The sequence below is a fragment of the Colossoma macropomum genome, unplaced genomic scaffold (assembly GCF_904425465.1).
Source record: "Colossoma macropomum unplaced genomic scaffold, Colossoma_macropomum, whole genome shotgun sequence".
NCBI classification, from domain to species: domain Eukaryota; kingdom Metazoa; phylum Chordata; class Actinopteri; order Characiformes; family Serrasalmidae; genus Colossoma; species Colossoma macropomum.
Window position 1 is genome coordinate 15,857,109 of NW_023494795.1, and position 15,066 is coordinate 15,872,174.

The 15,066-nt window shown below is 40.2% G+C and overlaps 1 protein-coding gene across 1 annotated transcript; it reads left to right on the top strand.

Annotated features, from left to right (window-relative positions):
- The first annotated feature begins 154 nt into the window (after positions 1-154).
- Positions 155-14,305, top strand: opn7a (opsin 7, group member a). The gene is made up of 5 exons (XM_036582606.1): positions 155-242; positions 4,816-4,978; positions 9,750-9,877; positions 12,175-12,506; positions 13,655-14,305. The coding sequence occupies exons 1-5, from the start codon at positions 155-157 to the stop codon at positions 14,303-14,305; spliced, it is 1,362 nt and encodes a 453-aa protein (XP_036438499.1).
- Positions 14,306-15,066: the final 761 nt, after the last annotated feature.

The following is a 15,066-nucleotide window of genomic DNA, read 5'->3' on the forward strand; positions in this document are numbered from 1 at the left end:
ACTGGGGTTGCATCTACACACAAATAAGCAAAGGATAAAACCACGTCCCAGACTCATCTTCAGATATTTAAAGGAAGGTCCTGACAAAGTGTTCAGATTTATGTATTTATATACACACACAGCTATCATCTGCTTTTGTGTGTGTGTGTTTCAGATGCGAGTAACAGTAGACAACAGCACCTTCCACTCCAACATCCCCTTCGCTGCTGACATTGCATTAGGAGTGCTTTACTCCATATTTGGTAAGTCCTACAACTTTATTTTTCACACTTTTCAATTTCCTTTTTACTGCATAAGGTTTTCAATTCCATTAAAGCCAAAAAGGTTAATGTAATGTTGTATGTTACAAACAGAGGTAGTTACTAGGAGTGTAACAGTACACAAATTTCACAATGCAATACATTCCCATATTTGCGTGATGATACAACACATTTTCCATATAGAATTAGAGAAGAAACACTAACATAACTTTCAGGTTTTTTTTATTTATTTTTGGGATTTTTTTCCCAAAAAGATAATAGTGGTTGTTAAAGGGGAAAATGGCACAAGTCATGTTCTAAGAAGATGTAAAATAAATAAAAATTGTAAACAAAAGTGCAAGACACACATGATGCACATGTGTCTTTGGCAAACACGTGATACTATGGCTCAGCATTACAAGTTACTTTACGGTCTGATCTAGTGTTTCTATATAAAGTGTGGCTCTTTCTTTGTGGCTGAATTGAATGTGAGAGGATTTTCTAATGTGGCTCAGTCACTCTCAGTAAATTCCAGCTGTTTGAATCCTGTTTGGAGAAGTAGCTGCTGCGACTCATCTTTTCTCCACTCTGGTTACTGACACACGCCAGTGAGGGTATTATACTTGACTGGGAAACAGGACGGTGAATGTGAGGATTCTGCTTCTTTCAGCCAAAGCTTGCTGTCTCCGCTCACCATTTCAGACAGCTTGGATAATGCCATCCGAGGTAGACAAAGCTGAAGTTAGCCTTATATTCGCCAGCCTCTTACTCGAATTCTCCTCTGGCACCAGAGTGTAACTGCTACAATATTTAAAGTGGAACGGAAAAATATATGAGTCATAGCACATATCATTCCTCGACCCCTGTATAGAAAAAAAAAGGAATATTAACATGTGTCCCAAGACTGCTTCAGAGAACTGTATGTAAATATTCTCTGTTTTGATTGGCTGCCCTGTATTGTGCCTCATCAAAGCAGTATGGGCTGAAATGTACAGAACAACCTATTACATTTGGACTGAAATCTTTATGGACATCAGAGGCAAAAACCTTCGCTCATTTCTTTCAGATGTCTGGATTCTTTGGTTGGCTGCAATGATAATTTTTCCTTAGCCAAGAACAGCATATCTAATTGTTTTGATCAGATCGACCTCTGCTACAGACTGTCTGCAGGAACAACACTCTTTATCACTTCAATATGAATGGGAGGGTTAAAGTGCTATAGGCTAAACAATATAACACTATATGAAAGTACTCATTGTTATGACATCATAATCATGACGAATTGAAAACACTGCATTTCCATAAAGGGACTGCATGGACTGAGTACATTTTTAACAATTTATAAATATTTAATAATAAAAAAAGCAGGAAAAAATTTTCATGAAATGAACCCCTTGAAACTGTCGCAGTGTTTCTTGTTCTTTGTTTTGTGTCATTGCTCATGACAAACTAGGGCAAGGTCTGCGTTGTCTCAATTGAAACCATTAAAGTGTGGCATCCAGAGGTTATTGTGTGTGCAGGGCCTGATAGAAGTAATAGATCAATCATATCTGCTGAGTCATTAGTGTACAGACAGGTTTAACAGAGCCTGAAGGAGGATGACACTGCATGAGAGATAAGGTAGTAGCACTGCATTTAAAACCATTCTTCATAAAGGTTGTGTGTTTGGGAATGTATAGGGCAGTGTATCTGTGCTTGTTGGTCATCTTGTTGTGTGTGTGTCTGCCTGAACTTTCATATTCTCGTATTGTGATATTCACTCCAGCTCCCTTCTCTCTCGCTGTTTGTTGAATGTGCAAAATAACATTTTTTGTTTCCACTCAGTTCGACTGTTTGTGCATATGTTCCTCCTGCGCTCTGAGCCTCGAGATTTCCTGCGTGTGAATCATTGTTGCAGTCGTGTAATTCCCTCCCTGTGAGTCACCACGGGTCTCCTCAGCCTTCGTGGCTTATTCATTAGAAGCAAACGGAGTGTGGAGCCCACTACAGAGTCTAAAGCAACCTGCAGTCCCAGCAATCTTCCCACAAAAGCTGCTCTATTCTTCCACTCATTTATTTATTTACTTAGTTCAGGCTTAAATAACATCTGTGTTGATAAGTGAGTTGCTAATTAAAATAAATGACATCAAATAAATAATTTCAAATTGCACTTGATTGACATTTATGGAGCTCAGTGTATTGCCATTTGACTGACACTTGTACCAAAATTATTTGGACTGATAGCATCATATTAACATGCTCAGTGTTAAAGCAACTCTCCTTCCTGCATTTATTCATTTACCTATTTGAGGTTTAGTTAAACACATTAATGTGTGTTAAAGAGAGACTTGCTGATTAAAATACACAATATAACAAAATAAATAACCTCTTGTTTTACTTAACTGGCATTTTTGGAGGTCAGGGTGTTAGTGCTTGACTGGCTGTAATCCACTGAGCTCCAGAAATATGAGGACTGACATGTTCAATGACAGTCATGTTTAATACACAATTACATATCCTTAGCAATAGTCATTTCCCTTTTTGCCAAACCACAGTTGGTTTCTGTTATTTGCAGAGAACATTAATGTAAACCTCAGCATGTGAAGTTCGTATTGTATGGAATTTAAACTGGAGAGCTGAATTGTCTGTTCATTAATATCCCACTGTTCTGGCAGTGGAACAGACTTAACTAGTTATGAGTATCTCTTTTTTTGGCTGTGCTATTGACTTGACTAGTCATGTATATATCATTTTTCTGACAGTGCTATTGACTTGACTCGTCATGAATATCTCCTTGTTTAGGCAGTGCTATTGACTTAACCAGTCATGAATATCTTCTTGTTTGGGCAGTGCTATTGACTTGACTCGTCATGAATATCTCTTTGTTAAGGCAGTGCTATTGACTTGACTCATCATGAATATCTCCTTGTTTAGGCAGAGCTATTGATTTAACCAGTCATGAATATCTCCTTGTTTGGGCAGTGCTATTGACTTGACTCTTCATGAATATCTCTTTGTTAAGGCAGTGCTATTGACTCATCATGAATATCTCCTTGTTTAGGCAGAGCTATTGACTTAACCAGTCATGAATATCTTCTTGTTTGGGCAGTGCTATTGACTTGACTCTTCATGAATATCTCTTTGTTAAGGCAGTGCTATTGACTTGACTCATCATGAATATCTCCTTGTTTAGGCAGTGCTATTGACTAGTCATGAATATCTCGTTTCGGCAGTGCTATTGACTTGACTAGTCATGAATATCCTTTTGTTTGGGCAGTGCTATTGTCTTGACTAGTTATGAATTTCCCATTTTTTGGCAGTGCTATTGACAACTAGTTATGGATATCACTTTTGGGGCAGTGCTAGTGTCTAGTCAAGAATTTCTCACTTTTTGGCTAGTTATGAAAATCTCATTTTGAGCAGTTGACTTGATTATGCATGAATATCTCATTTTTGGCAGTGGTTGTGACTTGACTACTTATGAATGTCTTATTTTTTGGCAGTGCTATTGGCTTTACTAGTCATAAATATCTCACTTTTTGGCAGCTGTGAACTCCATATATGCCAGAACAGTAAGTTTTGAATGACTATGCTCTGCATGAAGGGCCACTGTCCAATGCATTTCAATGTGTGTTTGTTTTAGTTTATTCAGATGAGATTTTGTTGTAGACATCAGAATTCATCATGCTCCAGTTTAGGTAGCAACCAACTATTCCAAGTAATAACACTCCTTCCAGCATGTTCTCAGCTGTAGTGGTATGCATTGGATCACAGGCCATCACTGTTTTCTTCATCGTTTTTGATTTCCATTGTTTAGGTCGATCATGTGATATTTGCTGATGGATGTTCCACGACAGTTTCCTCTTCTAGCAGATTGCGACCTTGCCATTGTGTTCTTCACACTTCACTTGTAGTTTACATTTTGTGAAATGTTCCCTGAGGCTCTGTGAGCTTCATATGATAGTCTCTCCTATGCCTCTGCCTATAGTATGAAGTGTTGAGCCACTGTGTTTCATTATGGTGGGTTTGAGGTTTTTAGGGGAAGAAAAAACAACTTGACTTTCACACCAGATGTCACAAGATTTCGCAAACTAATTTCATTTACCAGAGAGGCCTCAAAGATTTATTGACAGAGAACTAAAATTAGACTAACTAAATGAGATCATGCCCAGATGTTTGTGGTTGTCTTTTAAAGTCATGATGATTGGGGTGTTCAGAGGGTTGAATTTCAGCACAAGCCCACTCGGTTCTTTTTAACTGCATAATCACTCGGATATCCACTCGTGGAAAATCTTGAAAGATTCTTTCTTTTACATTGGCTCATGCATAAATTGAAGAATGTCAACAGTAGCAAATAATTTCTGATGCAAAATAAACATTATAGCTCATGATGAACAGAAAGACCAAATAAAAATGTGATATGTGGTCATTTGTGTCTTATACTGTATCTCTCTCTCATTCTTAGATCATTCTCTGGGGAACCCTGCAATCATATGCAAGCTAAGCTATTTGTTACAGTTGAAAACTACACATGAGCTCCAGTAAAGATTATGTGATGCAGTGCGTGTTTGTGTATCTGTGTATGTGTGTGTTTCAGGTGTGTGTTCTCTATTTGGGAACACTATGCTGCTCTATGTGTCCCATAGGAGGAAGCATCTGCTGAAGCCAGCTGAGTTCTTCATAGTTAACTTGGCTGTCAGTGACCTGGGCATGACCCTCAGCCTTTACCCCCTCGCTGTGACCTCCAGCTTCCAGCACAGGTAAGAGAGAGAGAGAGAGACAGCGAGATATATATATAAAGAGGGATAGATTCCATCCTGTTGGTCCAAATATGATTACTGTATTACATCAATTTCACAAGAAAAGCTCAGTTTTTTCTGGTTTGAATTTTTTACACAATTTGAAACAGCTGTCCTTGAGACTGTAAACAGTGCATGACGAACAGAGCAATAGACATTCCGAAAAAAGACGAGGCAAGCCTAGTTTTACTGACTCACCATCAGCTGCATGGCATTTCTTTCGCAAGTGTCAATGATACAGGATATAGCATAGGATATATTTTGATGTGCTGACTGCTATTTTTAAAATGATCACTTTGTAAAGTTACATTTATTTGCCAATAAGACGTTGGCAAACTTCAGCTTCAGGTTCAGCTCTATATAACATTATTATTATTATTATTCTTAATAATAATAATAATAATATTGTTGTTGTTGTTGTTGTTGTTGTTGTTACTAAGGAAGGAAGGGGTCTGAAGCACAACCAACATTACAAAATGTTCTTGCGTACATTACATATTTCCACCAGAGGTCTCCAAATCTCCAAATCTTACATAGTGTAGCTTTAAAAAGCACAGTTATACAGGGCTCTTATTATGTTAGCAGTGGTGTTCGAGACATTAGTCTGAGCAGTCATCATCCAGTCAGAGTCAGTTTAAGGTTTACTAGAAATTTTCTGAAGCAAGACTGATAAAAAAAGCACTGGGAAATGAATCTGTGTCCTCCCTGTTTTTGCTTGATAATTAAATTAATAATTCAAACATGGTGTGTCATAAATGAGTCCATGAAGATAGATTTAGCTATCTCTCCATCTAGGTGTAAACTATAATAACAGACTGTTAGTAGCATAATAACATATCTATCAGACTCTAAGAGGATTTCTGCTCGCACACATTCTCAGTGAAACCACTCATTCTCTGGCTGCTAGCATACATGCTAGTAATATTATAGCTTTTGAGTTAGCTGACATTAGCTTGACAAACTCTTTACAATATAATTGTAGAATCCACATAAATGCCTGCAGTTACTCTGAATCATGTGTAGAGTCAAGCAAAACGTATCTTGTGTAGCACCACCTGCTGCTTCTGTCGGCACTTCAATGCGTTTCAACAATGGTTATCAGTCAGTCAGTCAGTGACTCAGAAAGAGACATCAGCTCTCATCAGCTGGTCCGCTGGGTTGTCCAGCAATAAGTAAGAGTTTAAGTTACTGTTTTTTATATACAATTACTGTTTGAAGATATTTTATGACAGCAACAATTAGCATTTTTGATGGCTGGTCCTATGTACACTATATGTCCAAAAGGATCCACACACTTGTCGCAACCAAGATCTCTTTTTTCCCAGGGTCTGGACAATTATAAGTAACTCTAATATTATATATACTATTGCCCTAATAACTAGCTGTAATCTAATGTTTTCAAAAAGAATTAAAAGAATCAAAGAATATCAACAAAAATGAAAAAGAATAAAAAGGGATGAAAAAGACTTCAGCCTCTGAGTTCTTGTGGAAGGAAGGAAAAGGCCTTCGCTTTATTGAGCATCAAATGGCAAGATGGGTCCCGGTCAACCACAATGCAAAGAACATCTCAAAACATCCCTTTTTTATTCCCCTCTGGGGCGATGAGGTAATCTCCCCAGCCCATTAACACAATTCCATACCATTTTAGTCCCCATCACATCCAAACCTTACACCTTTTTTGGTAACCTTTAAAACCAAATGTGTATGATGTCTTTTTTTTAAACCCACTCTGGTCTGACTCATACCAGATTGTTCTCTCCTTACAGGGCCCTCTTGCACAGCTGTCCATAGGGCATCTCACACAACCCTCCATATACGTACAAGAGTGTAGCTGAGCTATAACTTAAACTGTCATCTGGTACGGCTCCCTTCTGTGAGCCCAGAAACTCTTTCCCCGTTAGAGAGTCTACTGCGTACAGTCCATAGTCTGCTTCCCTATATTACCTTTTTAAGGAGGGTTCTCTAGTCAGCCAATATTTAGTCTATTGATTGCTAATCAGGGAATGACTTAGTCAGTCTTTTCCATCACAACCCTTGTGAATTCAACCACTTGAAGGTGCACACATTGCTGACACAGGCATACAGTTGCACCCACATATCTTGTGTTTTCCACAGAAAGTGTACTAAGAGAATGGAACACCTTGGAGCCTAAAGTCACCATGCCCAGTGCCAAGTGGTGGTGTCAGTATAAAGCCCCCGGGCTGTGGAGCAGTGGAACTGCATTCTCTGGAGTGATTGAGCACCATCCAATACCTTTAGGATGAGTTGGAGTGGTGTTTTTGATCACTCAACATCAGTGATCAACATCAGTGCCCGACCACACTAAAGCTTTATGGCTGAATGCAGTCAAATCCTCGTAGCAATGTTCCAACAACCAGTAAAAGCGTTCCAAGAAGAGTAGAGGCAGCAAAGGAAGACAAATTCCTTATCTGTACTCGCATTTTAAGAGGAAACCTTTAGATAAACAGGTGTATACAAACTTTTGGACATGTAGTGTAAAATGGAGATAGAGTAGAGAAGAGTAGAGAAGAGTAGGAATTATTATTAATGCTGTGGAGATGCATTGAAATAGCTTTGTATTAATTTGCAGCATTAAGAGACGGAGAAACATTAGCAGGACATTAACACATTAGAGCACCATCAGAGACCACAGCCTGTCTAAGAATGAAACCTGCATTGTTGAGTCAGCAAGCAGGTGGTAGAGCTGACATTCATATTTCATAATAGGGTATGATGCCAGAATTTTGGTAACAGTACCAGGTGTGGTACTGCATTGCTTGATACCAAACGATACTATGGCAGAAACTTTCAGCATTGCCTGAACACCAAATGGCTATTGGATTGAACACAGAACAATATTCCAATTGATGCACCTTAATTATCATTAAATGTTAATTTACTTAATACAAAACTTTTTTTACTATATGGAATATATTGTCAACCTGGTGGTGGATTATTTGAAGAAAGCAGAAAAAATATTAAAGGTTAGAGTGAAACGTTTTGTTTGGTACATACAGTGTTGAAAAAGCTTTGAACATTATGTGCCTCTGTTTATGTCATACATTGAAGTGTGTGGGTAATGGCGATGTATTTCAAACTAGGGAACAAAGGCATCACCCTCCTCCACCCCCAATCCCCCTAATCCTGTACCCTGAACCTTCATTATTATTATTGAGACCTTATGTAACTTTTTTTTCTGTTTATTACTGTCGTTGTCTAAAAATATGTCTCCTGGTATTTAAATAGTTCTTTATTTGCTGAGTCCGCTCATACAGATCATTAAACCCAATAATAATCTCGTAAAAGTAATCTCAACTGATCAGAAATCTGTGCACATACATTTATTTAAAAACTTTGTATCGTCAAACACCCACAAGTCCTGTGACGCAGTGTTTTTTATAGCATACCATTGCTTTACAAAATGTGCATTGCTACTCTATATTTGACTTAACAATGTATCAAACTTACAGCTACATCCCATGGATTTCCTGGGTTTACTTAGCATCCATTTTGGTAGCCTTTTGTATGTTAGTGCATTAATCAGCACTCAAGGTTTAATGTGAGGTGGCTGTATTGGTCAGTAACACTGGCCGGTGTAATCCAAATACATAAATGAGTCCAGTTTGGGCTGTGATAACACTGTATAGCACACATGAACAAACTTTATTTTGAGATTGTGTGCACTCGGTAAGATTTATATTTATGGCTATGAGACTGCAGTAAAGGCAAAAAACCTTGAGACATGACAGCAAAGAATATATACTTATGTTACTACTATTAATAAAACAAATGGCTTTGGCATTTTGAAGGAAAAATGTGTCCCACAGAAGTAGGAAAACATTAAAAAGTAAAAAGTATATCATTTTTTGAGTTTGTTTTATGCAATTGGGAAAACATTTAGGGTCAGCCAGAGGTCTGCCTGAGCACTTATAAGAGTGGTGGCAGCCGTGATATAGACTACAGTGCTGGTGCAGCAGTGAGGAGCCCTACATCCATAATCACAAGGACACAGGTTCACCTCTCTGCATGGAGCATTACAGGAATGAGATTAAACATCTGAGAGATTCTCTGGTTCGTTATATCTCTGCCCTTCACCTAGAACTACTCAGTCAAGCTGCTAATGCTCAACTTGTGGTGCAATGATGATATGATGTAAAATGTTCTGCTTCACTGTTAGTGCTAAGAAAACTCTTAAGTGCCAGCCAAAATCTTGATGGTTCTTTTCAGCACCTCTTTGGCACTCTTCCGTCCATGTAGCCCGTTTGTGCTGAACGTACACTCACACTTTTGATTTCTGCTTATGATGTTTCCAAGAAAATAATTCTGTGATGCTCAAGCTTCAAAAAGCAGAGACACAGAGAGGAGGAAGCACCCACACACATTCAGCAACCTGGGCTGCAGTTTAGCTTTCATCTGAGACATCAGCACTTTAACTACCCAGCAATCACACAAGAGCAGCACGTGAGATGAACCTCGCAGCTTTCCACTTTTAGCCGCTGTCTTTGAATCTTAATGGACAAACCTTGACTCTAATCTAAAAACATCCGTTCACATCAAAATGTCCCGAGTCATGAACTACAGCGAAGACCTGCTCATGTGTGCTCATTCCTACCTCTAGGTTAGAAAAGTAAGCTCGACTTCTCTGAATTCAATTGATCTGATGCCTTCTGCTTTCCTTCTCTTTGTGTCTGTATCGCCTTCTCTCTTTGCTTGTGTGTGTGTGAGTGTGTAGGTGGCTGTATGGGAGGACGGTGTGTATAGTGTATGCCTTCTGTGGCGTACTCTTTGGAATTTGCTCTCTTACCACTTTGACCATACTCAGTACTGTCTGCTGCCTCAAAGTGTGCTACCCTCTCTATGGTAAACACACAGAAAGACACACATACACACACTTTTTCTTCCTTTGGCCCAATTCAGATTGGATTACTTTATCAGGGGGACATCTGTAATAAAAGTTTATCCAGTAATAAAACTTTTACATCTAGCAATAAACCTTTTGCAGGATGAGTGAGTTACTAGTGGGTTGTATTTTCTACTAACCTGGTTGTTTGGTGTCACGTGTTCATTATTTCTAGAAAACTAAAAGTTGATGATATTGTGAGTCTAAAGTAGTGCTTTATACCTGTAGCTGCCATTGTAATCTCCCTGGTAATCAGCCAATGGAGTCTCGCTTTTCTGATTGGCTTTATTTTCTTTCTCCACCTGCTAATGCTCTCCCAGTGTAAAGAGGATGGAGGATTGTTTTGTAATTTGAAAAGTGTTTAATATGGATAAGGAACAGAATATGCCAAGTAGCCATTATCAAAATCTTTTTTTCCAATGTGAGTTGACATCTGCTTGGAAAATCACAGAGATGAATCTGGACAGGACACAAATTATCAGGCCATAGCTGAGTTTAATGAACAGCAGTAGGTGATTTGACCTCTAATTTTCTCGAGACAGTAATAAAAAAAAGAGTAGTGCCTGTAAAACAGGAAATAACCCCAGAACCCTATGTTAATTTAATTCTGTCTGAATTAGGCTTTTGTTGGGGCATTTTCACTGACTTCTAAATGCTGTTATGCTACACCTCGGAAGTCTATAAGGAATGTTCATGTTTCCCATCATCTTGGTGACATCTGGTCTCCACAAAGAGCTAAATATATGGCTACTAAGGCATACACACTTGCTTAAAGTAATCCATAGTGTTGAATAACTACTTGCTTAGTGCTACTTGGTGGTAGTCCAATGTGGGATGCACACTGCCTGCACACAAGCATAACGTGTTGTGGCAGGTGCAACCGTGGCTGCAGAAGCACATAGTTTCTAGTGAGACAGCGTCTAGTCCTCATGTCCTGAGGGAAATCTCAAGCTGGTCTTTAAGATGTTTTTTCTGCCTGCCAACAGAGCAATGACCCCATCTCATTTGCCTATAGATGACTTTTTAGGGAATCCAATCATCAGGTATCCTGATGGTGTGGCCAAGCCTTCTGAACTAATGGCATGTGATAGTACCCTCCATGTTTCTAATGCTGGTCCACTTCAGGACCTCCAGGTGTGAGACACCATCATGCCAAGTCATTTTTAAAATGGACTGGAGGCATTTTATGTGACAGGACTTGAGTTGCTTGAAGTGTTGGCTGTGAAGTGTCTGTATCTCACACTCTTACCAAAGTCTTCACAATGCAGCCTATTTTGGTCGGTTTCTTTTGGGCATAACCTAAGGTGTTCTGCTACAATCATTTTGTAGTCTGTATCACACTTTGCTACTGGCATGGCTCAAATGATACAGACATTTTTCGTCAGACCACCTGACAATCATGTCAGTGAAGTGTCAGTGCTTTGACCAAGCTTCCAGTAGGTTTTATACTTGGGAAATGGTGTTAGTGACCATTTGTTTTTGAATACCAAACCCCATATTCAAGCCCCATGTTCAATCACTCTTCACCAAACCTCACAGTTGTCCCCTCTTGCACTACAGTCCCACAGTAGAAAGATTTGATCAGTTTTCTTTTTTATTTACATTTTTTATCCAATTTTCCCTTATAAGTAGTGGCCAGTTCCAGCTAGCTAGGTCTCCCCCAAAGACAATATGCTCCCTAGCTGGGTGGGTGAAGGGGCTAGCACATGCTTCCTCTTAAAGCAAGGTCATTCAACCTTGTGACCATCACAAGGGACTCCATTGCCAACAAACAAATTGACAAATTTGACCAATTGGATATGCTACACCCCATATCACATGCTTCACAGAAAGGAGATGAGCTCCAGTGGTAAAGGGTGGACCAGAGATGACTAGCATCTCCTTCTTGCAAGAGGCAGAGGTCCAGTCCATTGAGTACCTCATCAGATTTTTCCTCAGAGTGTGCTCCCCTAGCCTTTGTCCTCTTAGACGTTCCCTTAAGGCAGCAGTTGTTGATTAGCTGATGCCAGAGTGTATCTACCCTGTTGGCCAGCAAAAGGCTTGCAAGAAGAAGAATGCACTGCTTCTGGCTACTGTGCTACTCCCCTAGACACATCAAGACACTCTGCGAGGGCAAATACATAGCCACATACCTAAAATGTCTTTTTCTCATTGTCACTGACAGTATTATAATTGGTCTGTTTCTATGCAACATGTTGTAAAATACATGATGAAACATCATAATAGTTTTTGTACGTTTGTGGTATGTATGTAACAGGTAACAGGTTCGGTCATGAGCATGGTCGCGTGCTCATAGTGTGCGCGTGGGCGTATGCGCTGGTGTTCGCCTGCTCACCGCTGGCCCACTGGGGACAGTATGGGCCGGAGCCTTACGGGACAGCCTGCTGTATTGATTGGATCTCATCCAACAGAGACCCCATTGACCGCTCCTACACCACTGTACTCTTCATCTGTTGCTACCTACTACCCTGCACCATCATCATCCTCTCCTACACACACATCCTGCTCACAGTGCGGGAGTCCCGTCGAGCCGTGGAGCAGCACATTTCCCAGTCGCGCATGGGCAACATCCAGACCATCATAGTGAAGGTGGGAGACACACACACACACACACACACACACACACACTTACATGTATATATATGTGTATGTTGCACACACACACACACACACACACTTACATGTATATATATGTGTATGTTGCATGCAGAAGATGAAGTTAGGACATACATACACATGTTGCATGGGCAACATGAAGGAAGGATAAACAAACTTACACATCCACATACAAACACATACATGTTACACAATCAACATGATGACAGATGGTCAACATCCAAACCACCACAGTCATAAGTAAGACACTTAATTTTGTACAATATTGAAAAAATTACAGTATACTCTATCTAGATTTTGAATATGTATCAATGACATATTAGAAAATGTAAGCAACAAGCAACTAGAGGCCATGCATCTCTGTGATTGTAACGTAGATAAAGGATGTTCTTAAGTGTGACGCAGCGCGGAGACCCCTCTTAGCCATGGTGAAATCATTGTAATGTAAGGCCCTTTGTTATTTACATGCGGCCTCTAAATTATTTAAGTTATAATTAAAAATAATGACAATAAATAATTAATCTGCCAAGCAGTGTAGCTCATTTAGAGTGTGCTGTTGTTGCCAAGCAACTATTGAGTGCTAAAGGAGGATGAGAGCTTCAGTCACCTGTCACTGTATATTGCAGTCATTTCATGAATCTTGTACATTTTTGTCGTATATGTATCAGAAACCTTCGCCTTATAAGTATATTTTTGTCTTATCAGTGCAACTATACTAATTACCACTAGCTCCTCCATGCAGTTTTGTGTGTTGTGTTACCATCAAGCTCATTGCTCAGCAAATCACACATTAGGACCAGAACTAGCCGTTTTACAACTGTATTTTTTCTGTGGGAAGAAAGAGGCTTGCTCTCTCTTATTGCTTTTTTCAGTTCAGTTCAGTTCAGGTCAGCAGTACTTTTAGCATGAATGTTACATTATTGCCAAAGCAATTAAGAATAAACATAAATAGAAGACATCAACAGTTTAGTTTCCCTTTTTTTCTTCTCTCTATTCCTCTCTATCTGTTAATTAGGGCAGTTTAGTTTTAGCTGTGATGATCATTGCTACAGTAGCTTGACTGCACCGGCACAGTAAAGATCTGCTAAATGTCTCTCTCTCTCTTCTTTCTCTCTCTCTAGCTCAGCGTGGCAGTGTGTATAGGCTTCTTCACAGCATGGAGCCCGTACGCTTTTGTCTCCATATGGGCTGCATTCGGGGACGTAGAGGTCATCCCACCACTGGCCTTTGCCGTTCCTGCTATGTTCTCCAAATCTTCCACCATCTACAACCCCCTCATCTACCTTTTGCTCAAGCCCAACTTTCGCCACCTCCTCTGCAAGGAAATGCTCTCACTGCGGCAGGTGTGCGTACGGAGCTGTGTGGCCGTGTGTGTGCCGCGGGACAGCTGCCGCCCCACACTGGCCCTGGGGCTGCACACACTGAGACCACAGAGCCACTTAGCACCCATGGGGCTGGGCCATTGCCCCTGTGAGAGGTGCAATGACCCCTTCGAGCAGTTCAGGAACTACCCACGCCGCTGCCCCATCAACGTGAATACAGTGCAGTTCTCTGTACAGGACAGTGGAGAGCCTGAGGCACAACTAGAGCTGGATCCAGAAGCAGCAGGAGCAGAAATTAGGCTGGAGAGCTCCAAGAGGAGTTCAGCAGAGGCCATGAAGGAAGTGCAAGTGCTTGTTAGAGGCAAGAAAATCTCAGAGATTGACAGCCTGGAGATCACCTTGGAAACAATGCCTGCTCCTGATAAAGTAGCCAAAGCTTGGAAGTTCTGAAAATTGCTCTGATGAGGATATGAGCTTTTAACGAGTATGTGTGAGCGTTTATATGAAACATGGGAACATTGCCTCGAGGATTTTCTCACCCAACCTGGACGCTTATCTGGCTGCTTTTTTGTGAGGCAGTATTGCATGTTTTGAGTTTGGATTTTGACTGCAGAAGACGCATTTTTACACTAGTTGCAATGTTTTTTAGTAAGTGAAAGAATTCTTCAGGAATGTGCATGTGTGTGTGTGTGTATGTGTGTTCGAATTTGCATTCATCCCTGTTGGATCACTAAGCCAACAAAATGTTAAAAAGGATTTGTCATTTACCAAAGAGATGTTGCTTGCTAGTAGCTTTGCTCTGGGTAAGGTGAGGTCCATTTTGTTTTGTTTTGACTCCATTTTCTTCTCGATTCTCTTGTGGCCAATTTCTGCCACGAGCTAGATTTCTCACGATGTTATCTTATGATGCTACCAAGCTGAGAAGGTGAGGTCTAGCACATGCTTGCTCCAAGTTACATGAAGCCAGCATCTTTTCAAACTGCTGCTAAGGCGTCGTCACTGGACAACACGCTTGGAGGAGAATGCTAACTGCCAATTATTTTATGTCAGCTAACAGACACCTGTGTAGGCTAGCAACACGCTGAGCAATGAGTGGAGAGCTAGGATCATCTTATCCATCGAGGCAGAGCTTGCCACAGACGGCTGTGGCATGGACAAAGATTGAACTAAGGATATCGTGATGATAGGACCAGTGTGTAGATAGGAGCCAT

Coding starts and splice junctions, on each gene's coding strand:
- opn7a (XM_036582606.1), top strand. CDS start 155: ATGCGAGTAACAGTAGACAACAGCACCTTCCACTCCAACATCCCCTTC. Junction 243..4,815: donor AGTGCTTTACTCCATATTTG/GTAAGTCCTACA, acceptor TGTGTGTTTCAG/GTGTGTGTTCTCTATTTGGG. Junction 12,507..13,654: donor TCCAGACCATCATAGTGAAG/GTGGGAGACACA, acceptor CTCTCTCTCTAG/CTCAGCGTGGCAGTGTGTAT.